The sequence below is a fragment of the Columba livia genome, chromosome 28, assembly GCF_036013475.1.
Source record: "Columba livia isolate bColLiv1 breed racing homer chromosome 28, bColLiv1.pat.W.v2, whole genome shotgun sequence".
Taxonomy (NCBI): Eukaryota; Metazoa; Chordata; class Aves; order Columbiformes; family Columbidae; genus Columba; species Columba livia.
Window position 1 is genome coordinate 541,641 of NC_088629.1, and position 20,462 is coordinate 562,102.

The 20,462-nt window shown below is 63.4% G+C and overlaps 2 protein-coding genes across 4 annotated transcripts; one reads left to right on the top strand and one right to left on the bottom strand.

Moving 5' to 3' along the window:
• The first annotated feature begins 444 nt into the window (after positions 1-444).
• On the top strand, positions 445-5,505 carry CERS2 (ceramide synthase 2). The gene is made up of 11 exons (XM_065042831.1): positions 445-601; positions 2,172-2,345; positions 2,853-2,967; positions 3,046-3,164; positions 3,272-3,329; positions 3,408-3,458; positions 3,568-3,660; positions 3,840-3,968; positions 4,043-4,149; positions 4,269-4,422; positions 4,629-5,505. The coding sequence occupies exons 2-11, from the start codon at positions 2,173-2,175 to the stop codon at positions 4,755-4,757; spliced, it is 1,128 nt and encodes a 375-aa protein (XP_064898903.1). The 5' UTR covers positions 445-601; position 2,172; the 3' UTR covers positions 4,758-5,505.
• Positions 5,506-6,195: 690 nt separating this feature from the next.
• SETDB1 (SET domain bifurcated histone lysine methyltransferase 1) lies at positions 6,196-20,301 on the bottom strand. Of its 3 annotated transcripts, none has more exons than XM_065042778.1 (22): positions 19,978-20,301; positions 19,302-19,512; positions 18,707-18,879; positions 18,549-18,586; positions 18,339-18,438; positions 15,690-15,842; positions 15,135-15,336; positions 14,385-14,510; positions 13,899-14,089; positions 12,981-13,175; positions 12,553-12,691; positions 11,962-12,117; positions 11,253-11,831; positions 10,942-11,058; positions 10,294-10,463; positions 8,891-9,501; positions 8,661-8,689; positions 8,427-8,559; positions 7,854-8,013; positions 7,108-7,319; positions 6,832-6,920; positions 6,196-6,540 (listed from the first exon to the last, which is right to left on the bottom strand). In XM_065042778.1, the coding sequence occupies exons 2-22, from the start codon at positions 19,499-19,501 to the stop codon at positions 6,423-6,425; spliced, it is 3,891 nt and encodes a 1,296-aa protein (XP_064898850.1). In that variant the 5' UTR covers positions 19,502-19,512; positions 19,978-20,301; the 3' UTR covers positions 6,196-6,422. The 3 variants fall into 3 exon arrangements, with proteins under 3 accessions (XP_064898850.1, XP_064898852.1, XP_064898853.1); XM_065042780.1 differs by having other exon boundaries at positions 13,046-13,175; positions 14,385-14,458; positions 19,978-20,298; XM_065042781.1 differs by lacking the exons at positions 6,196-6,540; positions 6,832-6,920; positions 7,108-7,319; ... (6 more) ...; positions 11,253-11,831; positions 11,962-12,117 and having other exon boundaries at positions 12,554-12,691; positions 14,385-14,458; positions 19,978-20,296.
• Positions 20,302-20,462: the final 161 nt, after the last annotated feature.

A 20,462-nucleotide genomic window follows, 5' to 3' on the forward strand; every position in this document is an offset into this window, starting at 1 on the left:
GGCTGTCTGACACGCGGGGGGTCCTGCGCCCCACGGGCACGCGGGTTTGGGGGGGCTTGCGGGGACTTGAGGGGAACTGGGGGGTTGGGAACCTCCGGACCCCACGGACACGCGGGTTTGGGGGACAGAACGTTCCAGATCCAACGGACACGCGGGTTTGGGGGAGTTTGGGCGGTTTTGGGGTGACAGGACCCTCCGCACGGACACGCGGGGCGGGGAGTGTCAGTGGGTGCAGCGGCGCGGCCGGCAGGAGGCGCTGCGCAGCGGGACCGCCGCCGGGGTGGGGGTGAGCGGGGTCTGGGGGGGTCTGGAGCGCATAGCGGGGTCTATAGGGGACACGGAGCGGGTGCGTGGGCTCCGTCCGCCCGCCGCTCGCCGAATCGGCGATGGATTGCTCCCGCCTGGCGCGCCGCCGCGCTCCCCGTCTCGGCGATGGATCGCTCGGGCCTGGCGGCCCCGCCCCGCCCCCTGGCGGTGCCCCCCGCCCCCCCCGCGGCCCTCGGCGTTGCGGTGACGTCACTCCCGCCGCTGCCTGGCGCGGGGCGCGCGCGGACCGGGCCCGGGGGGCGCGAGCGGCGGCGCGAGGCGGCTCCGGCGGCGCGTGAGTGTGGGGGCGGGGGCGGGCGGGCGCGGTCCCGGGGCCGCTCGGGTCCCCGGTTCCCCGGTTCCCGGTTCCCCCTGGCCCGGCCCCGCTCGGGGCGGCGGCTCAGGCCGCGGGGGGCGCGGCGCGGGGCCGGTTCCCGGTTCTCCCGCCGCCCGGGCCTGCGGGCGTTGGGGCCCCCGGCGCTCCGGGCGCCGCCCGCGGGAGGCCCGAGCGCGATGGCCGCCCCCGCGCTGAACGGGCCCGGCTGCCCCGGGCCGGGCTGCGGCCCCCGCGCTGGCCCCGGGCCCCGCCCCGGTACCGGGACGCGCCGCGGGCCCCGGCGCCTTTATCGTCCCTCTGTGATCTCCGCATTCCCGGATCTTCTCCCTTTGCCGCTCGGTCGCGCCGCAGATCCCCGGGGCGGTGCGGCCACACCCGGAGGCGCCCGGGCCAGGTCCCGCTGTCCCCCCCGTGTCCCCCCCGGTGTCCCCCCGTGTCCCCCCGGCCCGTTACCTGCCCCGGCCCCTCCCGTGTTAACGGGAACGGGTTGTGAAACCGGCCCCGGTGGTTCCGCTTCCCCCCCGGGCGAAGCCGCGTCCGATCCGTCCCCGCGCCGGGGACAGGGAACCGCGGGCGCACCGGGCGCGGTCCGTGCCCGATTCCCGCCCCGGGGCTGCGGTTCGAGCCCGGGACGCGGATGAGCCGAACCGGGCCGGGGGGGGGTCCCCTCCGTGTCCCCGGGGGGCAGGGACATCCCGGGGAGGGCGAACCGGGTGTGTCCCCCGACGATCCGCGGTTAATCATCACCCCTGACCCCGGCGGCACCGGGAGCAAAGTCCCGCGGCGGCCGCGCGTGGCACGGGGGCGGGGGGTCACCGTGCGGGTGTCACCGTGCGGGGGTCACCGTGCGGGGGTCACCATGCGGGGGTCACCGTGTGGGTGTCACCGTGCGGGGGTCACCGTGCGGGGGGTCACCGTGCGGGGGTCACCGTGCGGGGGTCACCGTGCGGGTGTCACCGTGCGGGGGTCACCGTGCGGGTGTCACCGTGCGGGGGTCACCGTGCGGGGGGTCACCGTGCGGGGGTCACCGTGCGGGTGTCACCGTGCGGGGGTCACCGTGCGGGGGTCACAGTGCGGGGGGTCACCGTGCGGGTGTCACCGTGCGGGTGTCACTGTGCGGGTGTCACTGTGCGGGTGTCACAGTGCGGGGGTCACTGTACGGGTGTCACCGTGCGGGGGTCACCGTGCGGGGGTCACCGTGCGGGGGGTCACCGTGTGGGTGTCACCGTGCGGGGGTCACCGTGCGGGGGTCACCGTGCGGGGGTCACCGTGCGGGGGTCACAGTGCGGGGGGTCACCGTGCGGGTGTCACTGTGCGGGTGTCACTGTGCGGGTGTCACTGTGCGGGTGTCACAGTGCGGGTGTCACAGTGCGGGGGTCACCGTGCGGGGGTCACCGTGCGGGGGTCACCGTGCGGGTGTCACTGTGCGGGTGTCACTGTCTGGGGGTCACCATGCGGGGGTCACCGTGCGGGGGTCACCGTGCGGGTGTCACCACCCCGGTGTCACCGTCCCGCCCGTTGTCCCCAGCATGTTGCAGACCCTGTACAGCGCGTTCTGGTGGGAGCGGCTCTGGCTGCCCGCCAACCTCACCTGGGCCGACCTGCAGGACCGCGACGGGCGCGTCTACGCCAAGGCCGCCGACCTCTGCGTCACCCTCCCGCTCGCCCTCCTCTTCCTCGTCGTCCGGCACCTCTTCGAGACGTGAGCCCTCGCTCGGGGACACCCCGTCCCGCTCCCCGGGATTCCCCGTCCCACGGTGTCACCCCGGTTGTGTTCACACGCCCCTGGATGTGTCAGCGCGTCCCCGCCTGGCCGGGGCGGCTGTGACACCCCGTGTCCCTCCCGCCGCCCCCCGGCCCCACCTCAGTCCCGGCATAAGCCCGGCTTTGTGCATCCCCCGCCGGCCTTATCGCGGCACGAGGAGCCGTTTGCTGGGCAAACAAGGGCGAGCGGAGGCCGGGAACAGACGGGGCTTTGTTGGGACGGCGGGAGGGGGGGGCACGCTTGGCCAGGCCCTGCGGGGACGGTCCCCACCCCCGGGGTGACGCGGGGACCCGGTTCCCCCATGGTTAAACCCACCCGGGAGAAGCAGCAGCGGGATGGGGAAGCTGAGGCACCGAGCGGCTGCGGGTCCTTGGGCGGCTTCGACGCGGCCACCTCAGCCAGGTGACACAAATGGGGACGTTCTTCTGTCCCTTTACCCCCCAGGTACGTGGCCACCCCCTTGGCCGGGCTCCTCAACGTCAAGGAGAAGGTCAGGTTAAAAGCCGCCCCCAATGCCACGCTGGAGAAGTTTTACGCCACCACCAAGCACCCCAAGCAGGTGAGGGGGACGGGGGGTCCCGGGGCGCGGGGACAGCGCCGGGTCCCCGCGTGACCGCGCCGTGCCCGCCGTCCCCAGGCGGACGTGGAGGCGCTGTCCAGGCAGAGCGGCTGCACCGAGCGGCAGGTCGAGCGCTGGTTCCGCCGCCGCCGCAACCAGGACCGGCCCAGCCTGCTCAAGAAGTTCCGCGAGGCCAGGTGAGCCCGCGGCCGCGTCCCGCGCGGGGACACGGGGGGCAGCCGCGGGTCCGTCCCGTCCCTCGCTCCCCGTGCGCCCCTGAGGACCCTCTGCTTCCTTTTTCCAGTTGGCGATTCACCTTTTACCTTATTGCTTTCATTGCTGGCATGGCTGTCATAGTGGATGTGAGTACTGTCCCCCCCGGTGTCCCCAGCGCCCCGGCCCCCTCTAACCCCGTGTCTCTCTGTTGTCCCGGCCCGCAGAAGCCCTGGTTCTACGACCTGCGGGAGGTGTGGAAGGGCTACCCCATCCAGGTGAGCCCCACGGGCCGCGCGGTGGCCGTGGGGTCCCCGTGCCGCCGCGGCCGGTGTCCCCAGGAGGGGTGGAGGCGGAATGTGCCCCAGCTGGTCCCTCGTCCCGCAGAGCATGCTGCCCTCCCAGTACTGGTACTACATGATCGAGCTCTCCTTCTACTGGTCGCTGCTCTTCAGCATCGCCTCCGACGTCAAGCGCAAGGTGGGGACTGGGGGGACGCCTTGGGGGGACAGACACGGGGACGCCTCGGGGGTGACAGACACGGGGAGGGTTTTCTTGGGGTAAAACCAGTGGAGCCGGGAGGACGTGGGACCCAGGGATGAGGGGTCTGGGGGCTCCGGGGGGACAGGGCCAGTGTGACCCCCCGTCCCCACACACAGGACTTCAAGGAGCAAATCATCCACCACGTGGCCACCATCATCCTCATCAGCTTCTCCTGGTTCGCCAACTACATCCGCGCGGGGACGCTCATCATGGCCCTGCACGACTCCTCGGACTATCTGCTGGAGGTAGCGTGTCCCCCCGCGCCCGCGTCCCCCGTCCCCCGTCCCCTCCCACGTCACCCGCTCTGTGTCCCCCTCAGTCCGCCAAGATGTTCAACTACGCCGGCTGGAGAAACACCTGCAACAACATCTTCATCGTCTTCGCTGCCGTCTTCATCATCACCCGCCTGGTCATCCTGCCCTTCTGGTGAGGAAACTGGCACCGGGGGGGAAACGGAGCCACTGGGGGGGAAGCCGAGGCGCGGGACCAGGGAAGCCGAGGCGCGGGACCGGGGCGCCCGTGACGGCGCGTGGCGTGTCCTGCAGGATCATGCACTGCACGCTGGTTTACCCGCTGGAGCTCTACCCGGCGTTCTTCGGCTACTACTTCTTCAACTTCATGATGGCGGTGCTGCAGGCGCTGCACGTGTTCTGGGCCTTCCTCATCATCCGCATGGCCCACAAGTTCATAACTGGAAAGGCAAGCGGGGGCTCTTTGGGGCGGGGGGGTCGTGTCCGGACCCGGACGACGCGGTTTGGGGTGGGGAGACGCCAAAACCGCGAAGCCAAACGGCGCTTGGCCCCCGGGTGGTTGGCGGGGGACGCGGCAGCGGCTGCGCCGGGGGAAACTGAGGACGGCCGGGACGCGGGTGCTGGTGGGCGACCCCCCTTTGCTTCCCCCCCAAGGTGGTGGAAGACGAGAGGAGCGACCGCGAGGAGACGGACAACTCGGAGGAGGAGGAGGAGGGGACGAAGAACGGGCCCCTGTCCAACGGGCACCCCGTCCTCAACAACAACCACCGCAAAACCGACTGAGCGCCCGGGCCCCCGCGGCCACACCCGTGAGGTGTCAACCCCCCGTGTCACTGGGGTCCCCGCTCCCCCCGCCCCCCATCCGGCTCACTTTTGGGGTGTTTTCCTGCCTTTTCACCCTCTGCCTTAAGCCACCGCGGGGTGGGCGGAGCGAGGACGGGACCCGCTGTCCCCAGTGTCCCCGGTGTCCCCAGGACGGGGACAGCTCCTCCCCACGGCCCCCCCGGGATTGGCTCCAACCCCCTTTATTCCCCTTTTTCCAACCAGCGCGTCCACTTCAAAAATGGGAAAAAACAGGAAAAAATCCCCTTTTCCGCCCGGTGTCCGGATTCCCGGGTGAAACCGGCGCGGGGTGTTTAGTGGCCGAATGACGGGAGGTGACACGGGGGTGACACGGGGGTGGCGCTCGGGGGCAGCGGCCGCGGGGCTCCGCGTGCCCCGGAGGAGCTGGAGCGTCTCGCTCCCGTGTCCCGTGGGTGGTTCTGGGTGTCCCGGCTCCTCCCCGGCGGGAACGGGACGAACTCGGGACTCCTTGCGGGTTTGGGGTTTATTGGTCGTTTCTATTTATTCGGAAGGAGCCGGGTCTGGGGGCCCGGGGGATGGGGACCGGGGCCCGTGGGGCCGGGACCAGAAGCGACGCCGACCAAACCGCCTCCTTTGTTTCTTCTTTTTCTTTTTTTTTTTTTTTTTAAATAAAAGGTTAAATATATTAAAGGTTTAAAACTAATAAACTTCAGTAAAAAATCCCAAAGGGCTGTGGCTGGTGCGGGGAGGCAGCGGGGGGGTCGGGGAAGGGGCACATTTGACGATTTCTGTGTTTGTTTTGCTGTGTTTGATATTTTCCCTCCCCAAGCGCTGTCGGAGTTGAAGCAGCTCGCGGTGACGGAGCCGCCGCTCGGGGCGGCCGCGACGGACCCGGCGCCCGCGGCCCGAAAAGGTGCCGCTGAGAAAGTGAAAGAAAAGAGGTTATTGAGCGTTGGAAAAGCAGCGCTGGGGAAAGGGGGGGCTGGGGCCAAACGGTGAGCTGCAGCGGCGCCCGAGCCGCGTTGGGCTGTTCGGCTCCCGCTGAACCGCGTTGGGCTGTTCGGCTCCCCCTGAACCGTGTTGGGTTGTTCGGCTCCCCCTGAACCGCATTGGGCTGTTCGGCTCCCCCTGAACCGTGTTGGGCTGTTCGGCTCCCCCTGAACCGCGTTGGGCTGTTCGGCTCCCGCTGAACCGCGTTGGGGTCGATGGTGTTGAGTTCAGGTTCTTTCAGCTGCAGCTTCGCTGATTTTTAGGCCAAACTCCGTGGTTTTGGGTGAGCAGCGGAACAGGCGGCACACGCGCCGCCCCGCGCGGGGTCAAGCGGCTTCGCTCCGGATTTACCAGGATTTGTTCTGCTAGAAATGGTGAAATCCTTCTCTTTCAGTGTTTTTTTGCTGTGTCTGAAGTTCAAGGCAACTTTTTAATAGAAAAAACACACTTTATTGCTTTTTAACGCTGAAAAGACTCTTTACAGCTGATCACAGTTGGAGACAAGATGCTTTTTTTGGTTGTTTTTTCATGTAAATTCACTGTAAACCCACTGAAGCGCGGGCCAAGCCGGGGTTACCTCGGGCTCGGTCCCACCCGCACGCGGTTCCGCGCGGGTTTCCGAGTGAGCGTGAAGCGGCGCCGGCGCCGCGCGGCTCAGAGCAGCCGCCCCCGGCACTCGATGGCCCCGCAGCAGCACAGCAGCTCCTTGCCCTCCACGCTGCCCACCTCGTAGTTGTAGTCCCAGGTCAGCTCGGTGCCCGCGCGGATCCTCCTGCCCGGGACACGGTGTAGAGATGTAACCGTGTTCAAAAGGAGAAGCCGCAGCTCCCCGGGCAGGTCCCGCTGCTCCGGGACCGGGGTGACGCGAAGGGACAAAGGTCCCCGATGAGTCAGCCCCGCAGGACGTCACGGTGTCACCACCGCCCGCGCTCCACCCTCCCCTTCGGAAAAGCCTGAAATGGGTGCGAATCGCCCCAGAATGGCCAGCGGGGAGGGGGGGGGTCACCCCAGTCAGCCCCGGGGACACCGGGACGAGGTGACAGCCAAACCCTGTGCGACTCACTTGCTGGCGAAGAAGGCGACCCAGGGGAAGCGCAGGTCGTGCGTGTCCACGAACACGTTCTGCACGAAGAGGTTGGGGCTGCAGCTGTGCTGTAACGGGAGCGCGGCAGCGTCAGCGGCGCCGGCAACGGGAGCTCCCCACCGGGACGCGTGAGCCGCGAGAGCCGTGAGAGCCACAGGGCCCGAGGGGGAGGCTCGAGGGTCTTTCCAGGCAGAGCAGCTCTGACTCCACCCCCGGTCGCCCCGTCCCGTCCCGTCCCCCGTTGGGGCGACTCACGTTGAGGTAGCGGCCCAGGTTCCCCTCCAGCTTGGCGTCGATGATGTAGCACGACTCCTCGCCGTCGTAGAACTGGCGCGTGGTGCGGCACACGGGCGCGCTCTCCCCCTTCTCGGCCGCCGCCAGGTTGGCGGGTTTGACGGCGATGCCGTGCGTGGACTTGAGCGCGAAGCCGCGCGTGGACTTCACGGCCACCTGCCGCTTGGCGGGCCCTGCGGGGACGGAACGACGACGCTGTGACGTCCCGAGGGCGGAATTCACGGCACAACGAGCCCTCGCCACAGCAAAACCATCAGCCGCAGGTAACAGCGGCGGTAAAGCCACAAACCGCCACGTTCGCGTTGTATTTATAGATTTTCATTCCAACACCCAGTTGTTAAGATTCTCCCTTTTATCCAGAAGAGCAGAATGCCTCAAAAACCTCAATTTTAACGCCCAGTGAGCATCAGCCCGATGGAGAGCTGCCCTGGAGGAGCAAAGCGGCCTCCGAACGCGGCACCGGGAGCGCGGGCTGGTCCCTCCTCGTGTCAACAACCGCGTCCCGCTCGCCAACGCCTCATTTCATTTACAAATGCAGAAGATGCGTCATTGATCTGTTCTGCGGGTCAACGGGGCCGGTACGGACGGGGACGGGAGTTTCGAGCGCGACAGGACAAGGGGTGACGGTTTTAAACTGAAAACAGGAGATCGGGGCTGGACACGAGGACGGAGCGAACGGCGCCCGCGCGGTTCCGCGTCCCGCTCACCTGCCCCGGGCGCCGGGTTCCTCTTCTCGTCCTCGTCCCCGGAGCCCGAGGAGATGGTCTGGATGTCGTCGCTGTCGTTGGCGGCGCCGGGGGCCTGTCCGGCCGCCGCGGCCCCGTTCTCGCCCTCGCTGTCCGTGCTGCTGGACAGCGTCAGCACGTCCTGCGGGAGCGGGACGCGGCTCCATCGCGCTGGTTCCCCACCAGCACTTTTCTCTTCCAGGAGACCCCCCCGTCTCCAGGAACCCGCGACCGGGACAGAACCCAGCGGGATTGGGGGCCGGTTAGTCCCGCAGCACCTGAACCTTCCTCTGGGCTTCGCAAGGGGGGAAAACCACCCCAAACCCCAAAGGTTGTCCCCAGGACGGTTTCCCAGAGCTGTGCCGTGGTGTGCGAACCGAGGGGCCGCATCGCGCTGTAACGCGGCCCCGCACACCCTGCGCCTGTTCCCGGGCTCTAACAACCGCGTAAGCTCCCCGAACACCTGAAACAATCAGCTGCCCCCCAGGAAATCACACCAAGTGTAACCGGGGACGCGAACGGCACCGAAACGACCCCGGGGGCGCGGGCACTCACGTCGGCGCGGGACGGCGGCGGCAGCGCGTGGCGCCGGCTCTGCAGCTGCGCCGTCTTGCTGGGCGGCCGCTGGATCCCCTCCAGTTTGGGGGGGCTGGGGTTGTACCCGTACATCCTGCCCAGCTCGCTCAGCCTGCGGGGACGGGGACGGGTCACTGCCCAGCTCCCACGGCCCCGCGCTCACAGGCAAATTTGGGGAGAAAAAGCAGGAAGAGGCGATTTCGAGAGCCTTACCCGGACAGCTTGGTCGGCTCGTCGGGCTCCTGCGGGGGGAGAAGCGCAGGTGGTTAAAACCTCTCGGTTTTGGAGCAGCTTTTCCGCAGAAACGCTCCCCAAGACGCCGGTTGTCCCCACGGCTCCGTGGGCCGCCAGGTCCCCCACCCTCCACGTCCCACGGGTCTCCAAGCACCAGGTACGTCCCCGTGCCTCAGTGTCCCCACCTGCGCCCCCCGGCCCCCGCTCACCTCTTTCTTCAATACCCTCGCCTCCCCGCGCGCGTCGCCCGCCATGGGAACGGGGGTTTTCTCCCTCTCCCCGGGCAGCTCCGCTTTGCCGCCCTTGCTCTCGCCGCCCTCGCCCGCTCTGAAGGAGGCGGCGCTGTCGCTGTCCTGGAAGCCGTCGGCCACGTTGTTGGAGCTCAGCCACGACGCCACCTTGTTCTTGGAGCTCTCCTCGGACACCGGCAGCTTGCAGGCGCCCGCCGCCTCCTCGTGGTTCGCGTGCCGGGTGAGCCCCGAGTCCTTGGAGGCCGTTTCCGACAGCCCGTTGTCCCTCTGGCCGCGGGTCTGGCGGCGCGTGGCGTAGCTGCGCCACACCGAGCTGGCGCCGAAGTCCTCGTCCTTGCAGAAGTTGTCGTCGGAGCTGTCCTCGTTGGACTCCTCCGGCTCCTCCGTGCCCGTGTTCTCCTCCTCCCCGTCCTTGATGTCCACGCCGCTGCTGTCCGAGGAGCACCTGGCGTCGCTCTCGTAGCCCTCCTTGAAGTTCTCCACGCTCTCGATGTGGTCCAGGTTGGCGAAATACTCGTCGCCCATCTCCAGCCCCTCTTTGTCAGCGAAGTCGTCCGTGAGGATTTTCCCTGGGGGCAAAAGGAACGGAGTGAGTGAATTTTCTGACCGCGTTACAAAGCCGAGTGTGAGTTTTCCCGGGATGACGCTCCGAATCCGTAAGTCTTCATCCTCCTGAAGGGCTGATGGAGGAGCAAACAGGAGCGACACCACTTCACTCCAAAGCTGGGCTGGGAAAGGACAACCTGATACTTGAGGAAACGAAGATCTGATCCCTTGCTGAACCCCAGGCTTCCAGCACGGAAACCTCCAACCAGCAACTCACACTCTGGATTTCAAAGGGCTGGAGGCGACACGAAGGACAAGGAAGCAGAGCGCCGGGCGATGCCCGCGGGGAGCTGTACTTCAGAATTAGGGCAAGTTCTGCATTTCACGGCTCGTGCCCACGTCCCGGCGCTGCTTGGGTGTCAACAGGAAGGAGGTTACGTGTCGATTCACCCAGAAACGGCTCCGGGGAGCCGAGCGTTTCCCTCGGTGTCAGCGGGTTCTGCAGCGCCCGGGTGCGGGGCTGGGCAAGGGAAGGGGCATCGATCAGGAAATCAAAGTGCTGCGAGTTCCTCAGCTCGGTTTCCACTTCCCTGGTGCTGAGCAAGCACGGGAAGAGCTTCACACCCGTCACTGCGTGACAAACAAAGCCCAGACCTCAGGCCTGACACAACCAGACCTTTCCAAATCCTTATTTCCCCCTCTCCTGAACCAACACAAATTATCCTCTGAGTATACGTGAGCGCTGGGAAGGACACGGGCTCCACGGCGGCTTTCCTCACGGCACCGTTCCAGAGGAAGAGGTTTGGAGCTCCTACCTGCGTAGATGCAGACGAAGGAGCCCTTGGCGATGTCGTCGAGGCAGCGGATGCCCCAGCCCTTGTTCTGCGTCTTGAAGAGCTGCAGCCGGACCTGCAGCCCGTGCTGCACCAGCCGGTTGGTGCACATGTTGATGTTGCACTGGCACCGCTTGTTGCACTCGTAAACGCTGCAAGAGAGGAGAACGGTGACACTTCCCGCAACGCGACACACCGAGCCAGGACAACGCGGCGGGCGGCGCGGCAGCAGCTGGAGCTCGGCAGAGCAGGCAGAGCGTCTGCAGGTTCGGAGGAGGCTGAGGGTGGAAATTTGGGGTGATCTCTCCCCAAAGGGCTGTGGGTGTTGAACAGGCTGCCCAGGGCAGTGCTGGAGTCGCCATCCTGGAGGGGCTGAAATACACAGAGATGAGGTTCTCAGGACATGTTTAGTGCCGGGGTGGGTTATGGTTGGACTCCATGATCTTGAGAGTCTGTTCCAACCAAAATGATTCTGTGGTAACGCACTGAGATCCTGGGACACCCGTTAACGGGCAAATCAGGAGCAGAGGGAGGTTTTTGGTGTGTGGGGAATTCCGCCTCTCCGCCAGCACCGGAGCCGCGTTCCTGGGCGGGTGTTGGTGAGGGTGGAGGAGCCGCGGCCCCGCTTACCCCGTGGGGAGACATTCCTCCAGCCGCTTGTGCTGGTACCCGGAGTTGGGGTTGATCTGCCCGCCCGGGGTGCAGCCGGTGGCCTGGACCGTCAGCTGGTGACAGGCGCATTTCGACCTGGAGAGGAACGCAGAAAAAACCCACAAGTTCAGTTTCTACACCAAGTTCTGCAGCAGGGGAAATAAATCCCATCCTCCTGCAGAGACAGGCGCGTGGGGCTTGACCAGAGCGGGCTCAGGCTCCAGGGCAGCTCCGCTCTGGGGCGTCCGCCCCGCGCTCCAGGGCGCAGCGACACGCGCGGGGTCACCTACTTGTCCCTGCAGCCGTCCTTGCAGTCGCAGCCCACCAGGAACTCCCAGCTGGTGTTGATGTAGACGCCCTTGCCGGGGATGCGCTCCTTGCTGTAGGCCACCTGCGGCGGCGGCGTGTTGTCGATCTCGTTGACGCAGGACAGCGGGACGTCCTCCCGGCCCTTGGTGATGTCCGCGATGTAGTAGAACGGTTTGTAAGGCTGGAACTTGCGGTCGACCAGCACGTACGGGTCCAGGCAGAACATCTCCAGGAACAGAAAGTCGCAGTCCGTCTCGAAGAGGTAGCGCTCGATCTCCTGCATGGTCCGCAGGCTCAGCCCGCACGGCGTCTTGTAGAGCACGTGGAAACCCATCTTGCGGTTGATGCGCCGGCGCGCCGTCATGCGCCGGAAGTCGTAGAGCAGCGGGATGAGCAGCGGGTTCTTGCTGCGGTACTGGTCGCTGCGGATGGGCCGCACGTGCGCCAGGCAGGTGTAGCTGCAGACGTGGGGCAGGTAGAACAGCTTCTCCAGCGGCGCGCGGTACGACGGCTCGTTGGGGACGCGGTCGCTCATGCCGTGGAACGGCTGCGCCGCGCCGCTGCGGACACGGGGACGGGGGACGCGATGAGCTGCCGCGCTCGGGAGGAACCGCGGAGGGGCTTGGGGGACCCACCCTGTTTCCCCGACAATAAACCCCACAGCATGACGAGTTCGCCGGCTCCGCTCACCGGTGCTGCGGGGCCGCGCTGGTCCTGCCCGAGGGGGCGTCGCTCAGGACGGGGGACGCCGGGGACGACTGTCCCGAGCCCACGGAGCTGGGCCGGAACGACGTGCTCTTCTTGGCCACCTGTTTCCTCGCCTGGGCCAGCTGAGTGTCGGAGCACCTGCGGGAGGGAGGCGACTGGATTTAAAACAGGGGCAGCCCAATAACATTCCCATCGAAGAGAAACCCGGCAGATTCTTCCCTAAAGAGCGTGAGAATCAGCTCGTGTGCAGCTCTTTGTGCTCTCGCCATCCTGCAACGAGCCCGACCAAACGCCAGCGCTCGGCTGCGTTTTAAAACGTAGCCCTGAGTGAGAACGTGGCGTTCGGCTCGGGGGCGCTGGGCTGTCAGCCCTCCCGCCCCCGTTACTCATCCAGCAGCTTTTCTCCATAGTTTCCCCCAAAAGCGCAACAAAAACCCATTTGTGTCACCGGGAAACGAGCCCAGACCTGGGGGAAACCCGCACCCGAGGACTCCTCTGCGCAGAAAGGCCGGCGCCGCAGGAGCTGAGGGCGAATCGCGCAGGTGGACGCGGAAAACCGACTGCAATACTCACTCCGTGTCGGCGGGCTGCGGGGACGCGCTCCGCGGCGGCAGCGAGGCCGCCTGCATCTGCTCCAGCGGTTTGTACTGCGGACCTGCGCCCGTCAGATCCTGCGTGTACTGCACGACGGGCCCTTTGCTGCGGACGGCGCCTGGTGGGGAAGGGAGAGAGCAAAATATCAGCAAGAAAAGTCGCTACCGTCAACCCAAGCTTGTTGCGCCAGCCACAGAACATCAGTCGAGTCCCCGAAGGCAACGAAAAGAGAGGCGTTTGGAGTGAACGTGGGGTCGCAGCCAGGCGCCCCAAACAGATTCACACAACCCCAGGTTGGTTTTGCGGCATCTTTAAGCCAGGAGGAAACGCTCACTGGAAATGCTACACCTCCAGTTCTGCCAAGAAAAAATGTGCCAAGACCCAAACCAAAGCCAAACCAAACCCACCTGCCCCGCCAAGCCCCAATTTCATCCAGATTCCAGGACACACAAAAGAAAAAGGTGCCACGGACCGACATTGGGGCGAGTCCTCGCTTGTCCGCTCTGTTTCTTCTCCTGGGTGGAGGCCGTGGAGGTTTTCATGCTGAACATGGGCTCGAGGCGCGTGGAGCCGCGGTAAATCCACTCGCAGCGTTTGTCGTCCTGCGGCAAGGGGAGAAACCGCTGACGGCACCCGCGGCCACGGGACCCGGCGCAGGACGCAGCGGGAACCGAAGGGAAAGGCAGCAAAGCATCGACCGTGCGGCCAACAGAGGAAGAACCGGGACTCCATCGTGCCCGGGGACACGCCGGACACAAACCGCAGCTAGAAAATCTAGAAAGAGGCTGGATACCGAGAGCCCAAACCTCAGAGGCGGTTTTGTTCTTAGCCCAACGACTAACGGGCACCGCTGGAGGAACCCAAGACGGGTGAGCTCCGCACACCCAGCCTGCTCCAGGACAGGGGGTCCCATTCGCAGGACGTCTCGCGCGGTTATCTGGTTATCCGGGCAGGAAGGAAGCCAAGCGGGCACGGGCATTTCTCTGCCATTTTAGAATCTGAGCAAGCAGAACGCGGCAGCTGCTGCTCAGTCCCTCCTGCACCGGGACAGAAGACACCACGGGTGTTTCCAGGGAGAGAGGGGCCAGGACACCTGCAGACAATGCTGTTTGTTTCTTATCCATCTCCTGCTTGCAAATTTCGTGGGCAAAACGCTTTAAAAAGCTTTGGAAGCTTTTGTTGTGCAAGCAAATTGCACCAGTGGAGCAGAAACTGGTGCTCTACCCACACAACCAAATATCCGCTCGTCCCAAGGAACGGACACGAATACCCAGCGCCAGCCCGCCCAGGCCCAGGTCCAGCCACCCTCCTCCGCGCCGTCCTACCAGGAAGAGGATTTTGACCAGGCTGCCGTCCACCTCCTCCACCCTGGACTTCCACCAGGTCCCTTCCCACTCGGTTTTGATGAGCTGCCCGCTCTTGAGCAGCACCATGGGCCGGTTGGGGTAGGCCGTGATGTACTCCTCCACGAAATCGCGGCACGACACGTCCTCGATGTCCTCCCAGGTCTTTTTCACTGTGCCGAAAGGGAAGAGGAGGAAAGAGAAGCTTTTAATTACATTTTTAAAGAAATCCCAGGTGGATTCTTAAACAAGAACAATCAAGCAGCAATCCCGAGCGGATTTTTGGTGGTACAGCCACATTAACGCACCCCCAGCGCTCCCTCTGCTAACAATAAACCCCTATTTCCTCCAGAATCACATGAAAGATGCCCCGGCGCAGCAGTGAGGGACACGGCGCCCGTCCCTCGCTTTGGCGAAGGGTCCGCGCACAGCTCGGGTTTAGGGACGCGGAGGCGCGGGGGCACTCACGCGGCCTGCAGACCGGGTACAGCTCCCACTCCTTCACGTAGGACGCGTAGCCGTCGTCGAAGAAGATGAGGAACCTGCGGAACAGCGGCGCTGCAATCAGAAACGCGGTCCAATTGCTCCTGAGATCTGCACGAAAAGCATCGCCTGGGGCGCGGAGCCGCGGGAGGACGCGTTACGAGATCAGCGTGGCCGCCAGCACCGCCCCGAGGAGGGAACCTGCACCACGACGTCGCTTCTCAGGTACTGAACGTCTATCAGGTGGAACCTCACACAACTGGGCACGAGAGCAGATCCACATTAGAGAGGGCAATTTAATCCTTTAGAAACATTCTCAGCGAGGCCACGAGCCCAAACCGCCACCTCACACACGTTCTGCCCCGTATTTCACCGAAAATGCTGCTTCAAACCTGCCGCTGCTTCTCCTGAAGCGTTTTGGCAGCGCCGCGGCTCTAACCCTTGCCAGGGCGCGGGTTTCCTAACCGGTTTTCTGCCTCCAGCGGGGCAGATTTGCATTTGTGTGATAATTGGAACGTTACCAAATATAATTCCTGACTCGGGGACACGGCAGCTCCACCCAGAGCTGTCAGAGATAAGAAAAGCTGAAGGAACAGCACTCCGAGTTACGTCTGCGGAAGGAATTTCGCTCCCACAGGAGCACATACACAAATGCGCCTTTTTTTCTTATTTCTTTCCTAAAAACGGAACAAAAAAGGGAGAGGGAGGTACGGGGCTCTGGAAGAGAATTACTACCTGTCTTTATTCTTCACGTTGGGGGCTTCGGCCACGATTCCGGCGTACAGCCACACCTGATTCCCGTCCTTGTACTTGGCCACAACGCGGCTGCCCACGTAGTGCTTCTCCGGCGAGGGGTGGTAGTCGTAGGCGATGTGGTTGCCAGACAGCAAACTCTTCCCTTTGTTATCAAACTTCACCTTGTACTTCTTGCCGGCCCCTGCAAGACGTTCAGCAAGATAAATGAGAGCCGAGTGATTCTGCACGAGGAGCCCAACGCCCTCCGCCTTCCCAATGCCATCTAGAACCGATCCAAAATTGAGCCCAACGCCCTCTGCCTTCCCGATGCCACCTAGAACCAATCCAAAATTGAGCCAAACACCCTCTGCCTTCCCAATGCCATCTAGAACCGATCCAAAATCTTTTCAGGAATTAATCTGGATGGTAAAATATCACAGCAGAGACGTTTTGTTTTCACGATTCGTTCCAGGTGGCACCAGGTGCTCTGCCACGGGACCGAGCCTGATCCAATTACCTGCCCGGAGCTTAACGAGGCCGGCACGCGGGACATACCGACCGTCTGGATGGCGATGAGCGTTCCCTTGTGCCACGTCTTGGTTCTCTTCTTGCCCAGGATCCTCATGCCGATGCTCAGGTCGCCGTCGCTGCTGAGGTCGCTCCCGACGGGCTGGACGGTGCCCGGAGCTTCCCAAGGGGTCTGTGTGTCTACCCGAGGAGTGGCAACCAGAGAACAGGTCAGAAACTGCCCCAAAGCCCACTCTTTTCTGTACAAAATTGGAAGAACATCTGCTGGACCTGAGACAGGAGGCGTTCTCGCACCCTCCTTCACCTCAGCACCTCAGTTTTAGAGGATGAAATAATCAGCGACTGAGGTTTAGCAGGAGGAGTTAGAATCCTGTGTTCGGTCGGGAGATTATGACCTGGTGGCAATTACAGAAACACGGTGGGACAGTTCTCATGACTGGAATGTGGTCACGGATGGCTATGCCCTTTTCAGGAAAGACAGGCCAGCCAGGCGTGGTGGTGGAGTTGCTCTCTATGTGAGAGAGCAGCTACAGTGTACTAAATTCTGCCCAGGAGCGGATGAGGAGCGAGTTGAGAGTGTAAGGGTCAGGATCAAGGGGCAGGCTGGCAGGGGTGACACTGCTGTGGGCGTCTGTTGCAGGCCACCAGATCAGGCTGAGGAAGTTGATAAGGCCTTCTATGGGCAGCTGAGAGCGGCCTCACGGTCACAGGCCCTGGTTGTTGTGGGGGATTTTAAGTTCCCTGGTGTTTGCTGGAAGGACCGTTCAGCCAGCCAGCCACAGTCCAGGAGGTTCCTGCCGTGCATCGGTGAGAACCGCCTCATGCAGGTGGTGGAGGAGCCGACTGGGAGAGGTGCACTGCTGGATCTCATCCTCGCTAGCAAGGAGGGTCTGGTCGAAGCAGGAAAGGTTGAGGGCTGCCTGGGCTGCAGTGACCACGAGAAGGTGGAGTTCAGCATCTTGGGTGGCAGGAACAGAACAGCAAGTAGAATTGCAGCCCTGGACTTTAGCAGGGCTAACTTTGGCCTTTTCAAGCAATTGCTGGGGGAAATCCCATGGGCAAGACTGACTGAAGGAAAAGGGGCCCGAGATAGCTGGGTTGCATTCAGAGATTGCTTCTTCCACCTCAGGATCAGAGCATCCCCACACGAAGGGAGTCAAGGAAGGGAGCCAGGAGGCCTGCGTGGTTGAACAGGGACCTGTTGGGTATGCTCAAGCAGAAGAGGAGAGTTTGCAGGTCATGGAGGCAGGGGCTGGCCACTTGGGAGGAATATAAGGCTGCTGTTAGAGGATGCAGGAAGGCAGCTAGGATAGCCGAGGCCCCCTAGAATTACAGCTGGCGAGAGGGGTCAAGGACAGCAAAAAGAACTGTTTCAAATACATAGCAGATAAAACTAACACCAGAGGCAATGTAGGCCCACTGATGAACGGGGTGGGTGCCCTGGTGGCACAAGATACAGAGGAGGCAGAATTCCTGAATGCCTTCTTTGTCTCTGTCCTGGGGAGCCCTGTACCCCTGAGACCCCGGATGAAGCCAGGTCAGTGGAGGAGTTTGCTTTAGTCGATGAGGACTGGGTTAGGGAGCAATTAAATAGTCTGGACATCCATAAATCCACGGGTCCGGAGGGGATGCACCCGCGGGTGCTGAGGGAGCCGGCTGAAGTCACTGCTGGACCGCTCTCCGTCATCTTTGCCAAGTCTTGGGAAACGGGGGAGGTGCCCGAGGATTGGAGGAAAGCAAATGTCACTGCAGTCTTCAAAAAGGGCAAGAAGGAGGACCCCAGGTTCCAGTATAGGCTGGGAAATTACATATTAGAGAGCAGTGTAGGGGAAAGGGACCTGGGGGTCCTGGGGACAGCAGGGTGACCATGAGCCAGCACTGGGCCCTTGTGGCCAGGAAGCCAATGGGACCTGGGGTGGGTTAGAAGGGGGTGGTCAGTAGGTCAGAGAGGTTCTCCTGCCCCTCTGCTCTGCCCTGGGGAGACCACACCTGGAATATTGTGTCCAGCTGTGGCCCCTCAGTTCCAGAAGGACAGGGAACTGCTGGAGAGGGTCCAGCGTAGGGCAACAAAGATGATTAAGGAGTGGAGCATCTCCCTTATGAAGAAAGGCTGAGGGAGCTGGGGCTCTTTAGTTTGGAGAAGAGGAGACTGAGGGGGGACCTTATTAATGTTTATAAATATATAAAGGGTGAGTGCCATGAAGATGCAGCCAGGCTCTTCTCGGTGGCAAACAATGATAGGACAAGGGGTGATGGGATCAAGCTGGAACACAAGAGGTTCCGCTTAAATTTGAGAAGAAACTTGTTGGGGTGAGGGTGGCAGAGCCTGGCCCAGGCTGCCCAGGGGGTTGTGGAGTCTCCTTCTGTGCAGACATTCCAACCCGCCTGGACACCTTCCTGTGTAACCTCATCTGGGTGTTCCTGCTCCATGGGGGGATTGCACTGGATGAGCTTTCCAGGGCCCTTCCAATCCCAAACATACTGTGATACTGTGAGGTTTAAACATCATTTATGGAAACTGCACCACTTGCATTTTTCTTTCACAAAGGGCTTAAAGAAAAGTAGGAATTTGGAATCAATACATCCTAAAGGTCTCTCCAGTGAGGAAATAAAACGGTTATTTTCTTTTCCAGGATGGAAACGACGCCTGCAGCCGCAGGACGCCCTCACACGCACCTTTCTGCGCGTCCTGGGCGCTCATTCTCTTGTTGACGGCATCCACGAATCTCTGCATGTCCTGGGTGGACTTTCTCATGGCAGCCATGGCTTCCCGCAGCTGGCGGGAGGAAAGGGAGGGGAGATGAAAGACCCGGCCTTGTTTGATGCCCTAAGCGTTCCAGCAAACCCCCGCAGAAGGACGCGACAGCCAGGGCTGCTCCGACTCACCCGAGTCCGATTCTTCGGGATTCTGTAATTACTGTCGCCTGCGTTTAAAGAGAAAAGAATTGGTTTAAAACATCTTGGGGAGGAAAAGAAATCCGTCCTAGTTAAGACAGCGAAAGAAGAGAGAAAAGCATCTGCTCCAAAGCAATAAGATACTGAACTATGTTTCCAGCCCGAATCGACGCTCATGACGTCGTCGTCGTCCTCGTCCGGGATCTCGATCACCTCCATGGCCTTGGCGGCCGAGTCCTCGTCCTCGGAGCTGCTCTCGCGGTACTGCAGGCCCAGCTTGGCGTACAGATCCTTCACCGACAGCTCGCACCTGCTGATGTCTCTGGGGAAAACCAGACGGGCAGAGACGCGGGTGAGCTGCCGATTAAACACGACCGCGGTGAGGCGGGGATCCCTCAGTCATAGAGTCACCATTCTGGCTGGAAAAGCCCCTTGAGATCATGGAGTCCAAGCGTTAACCCAACGCTGGCACTGCCCGTGTCCTGAGAACCTCACGTCTGTCTGTCCAGCCCTCCAGGGATGGCGACTCCACCCTGGGCAGCCTGTTCCAACGCCCCACAGCGCTTTACAGGGAAAAACATTCCTAAAATCCAACCTAAACCTCGCCAGGACAACCTGAGGCCGTCTCCTCTCGTCCTGTCGTTTGCTCCCTGGGAGAAGAGACCAACTCCCCTCACGCCAACCTCCTCCCCCCCTGTTCCGAGGCCCAAATCCAACACGCAGCTGCGGTCCGAGCCCCCTCACCTCGCAGTGTCATCGAAGAGCCGGTCGACACGCGCCACCTCCTCCTCCTTCTGCTTCACACACTTCTCCAGCTCCTCCAGCTGCTGCTTCCACTGCTTCACGCACTCGAACTTCTCCAGCTCCTTGTCGATGATCTCCTGCAGCTCCTCCATGGAGATGCCCAGCTCCTCCATTACCTCCTCCATCTCCTCAGAATCCATGTCTGCCGCACCTGGTGCCACAGGGAGGCGAGGAAAGCCGGTGAAATCCCCCGAGGGCAGAGCCCATCGTCTGAGAGCAGCTGGGGGAGAAAAACCCCCCGCACCCCTAACACCCCCCAAAGCCCTCAGCTCAGCCCCCACCCCGCAGCCCCCGCATCCCCACACAGCCGCCAGTGCCCACCCCCACTCCCCTGCCCCACAGCCCCCTCCTCACCTCAGTGTCCCCCGATCCCCTCACCTCAGTGTCCCCCGATCCCGTCACCTCAGTGTCCCCCGATCCCCTCCTCACCTCAGTGTCCCCCGATCCCCTCCTCACCTCAGTGTCCCCCGATCCCCTCACCTCACTGTCCCCCGATCCCGTCACCTCAGTGTCCCCCGATCCCCTCACCTCAGTGTCCCCCTCGCCGCAGTGTCTCCACACACCCGCACACCGCCCGTTCGCACACCCCGGCTCCCCCCGGCTCTCCCGCTCTCACCGCGGCCCCGTTGGGGCAGAACGAAGCCGAACGGACCACGGGGGATCCAAACCGGAGCCACTTCGACGTCACTTCCGGCAACCGTCGCCCCTGGAGCCCAATCCGCCGCCGCGGGCCGGGACCGGCGAGCATGCGCGAAAGGGGCGGGGCGCTGCGGCGCGGGAAAAGGCGCGTGCGCGAAGGGGAGGGGCCAAAGGCGCTTAAAGGCGCCGCGTCCCGCGGAGCGCGCAGTGCTGCCCCCTAGGGGAGGGCGTGTGGAAGGGCCGGGGGACCTGGAGAGCCCGGGTGGGCCGTGAGGGGGGGCTGGGAGTGCGGGGGGCCCGGGGGGTTTCAGGGATCCTTGGCGGTGTCGGGGGGTCCCTGGGGGTTTTGGGGGTCCCTAGGGGTTTCTTGGGGTCCCCGTCCCCCCCTCAGCCGTTCTGCTCCTCCCAGGTGACGGTGGGGACGGCGCTGTAGGGATCAGCCACCAGGCGGGCGCAGCGCAG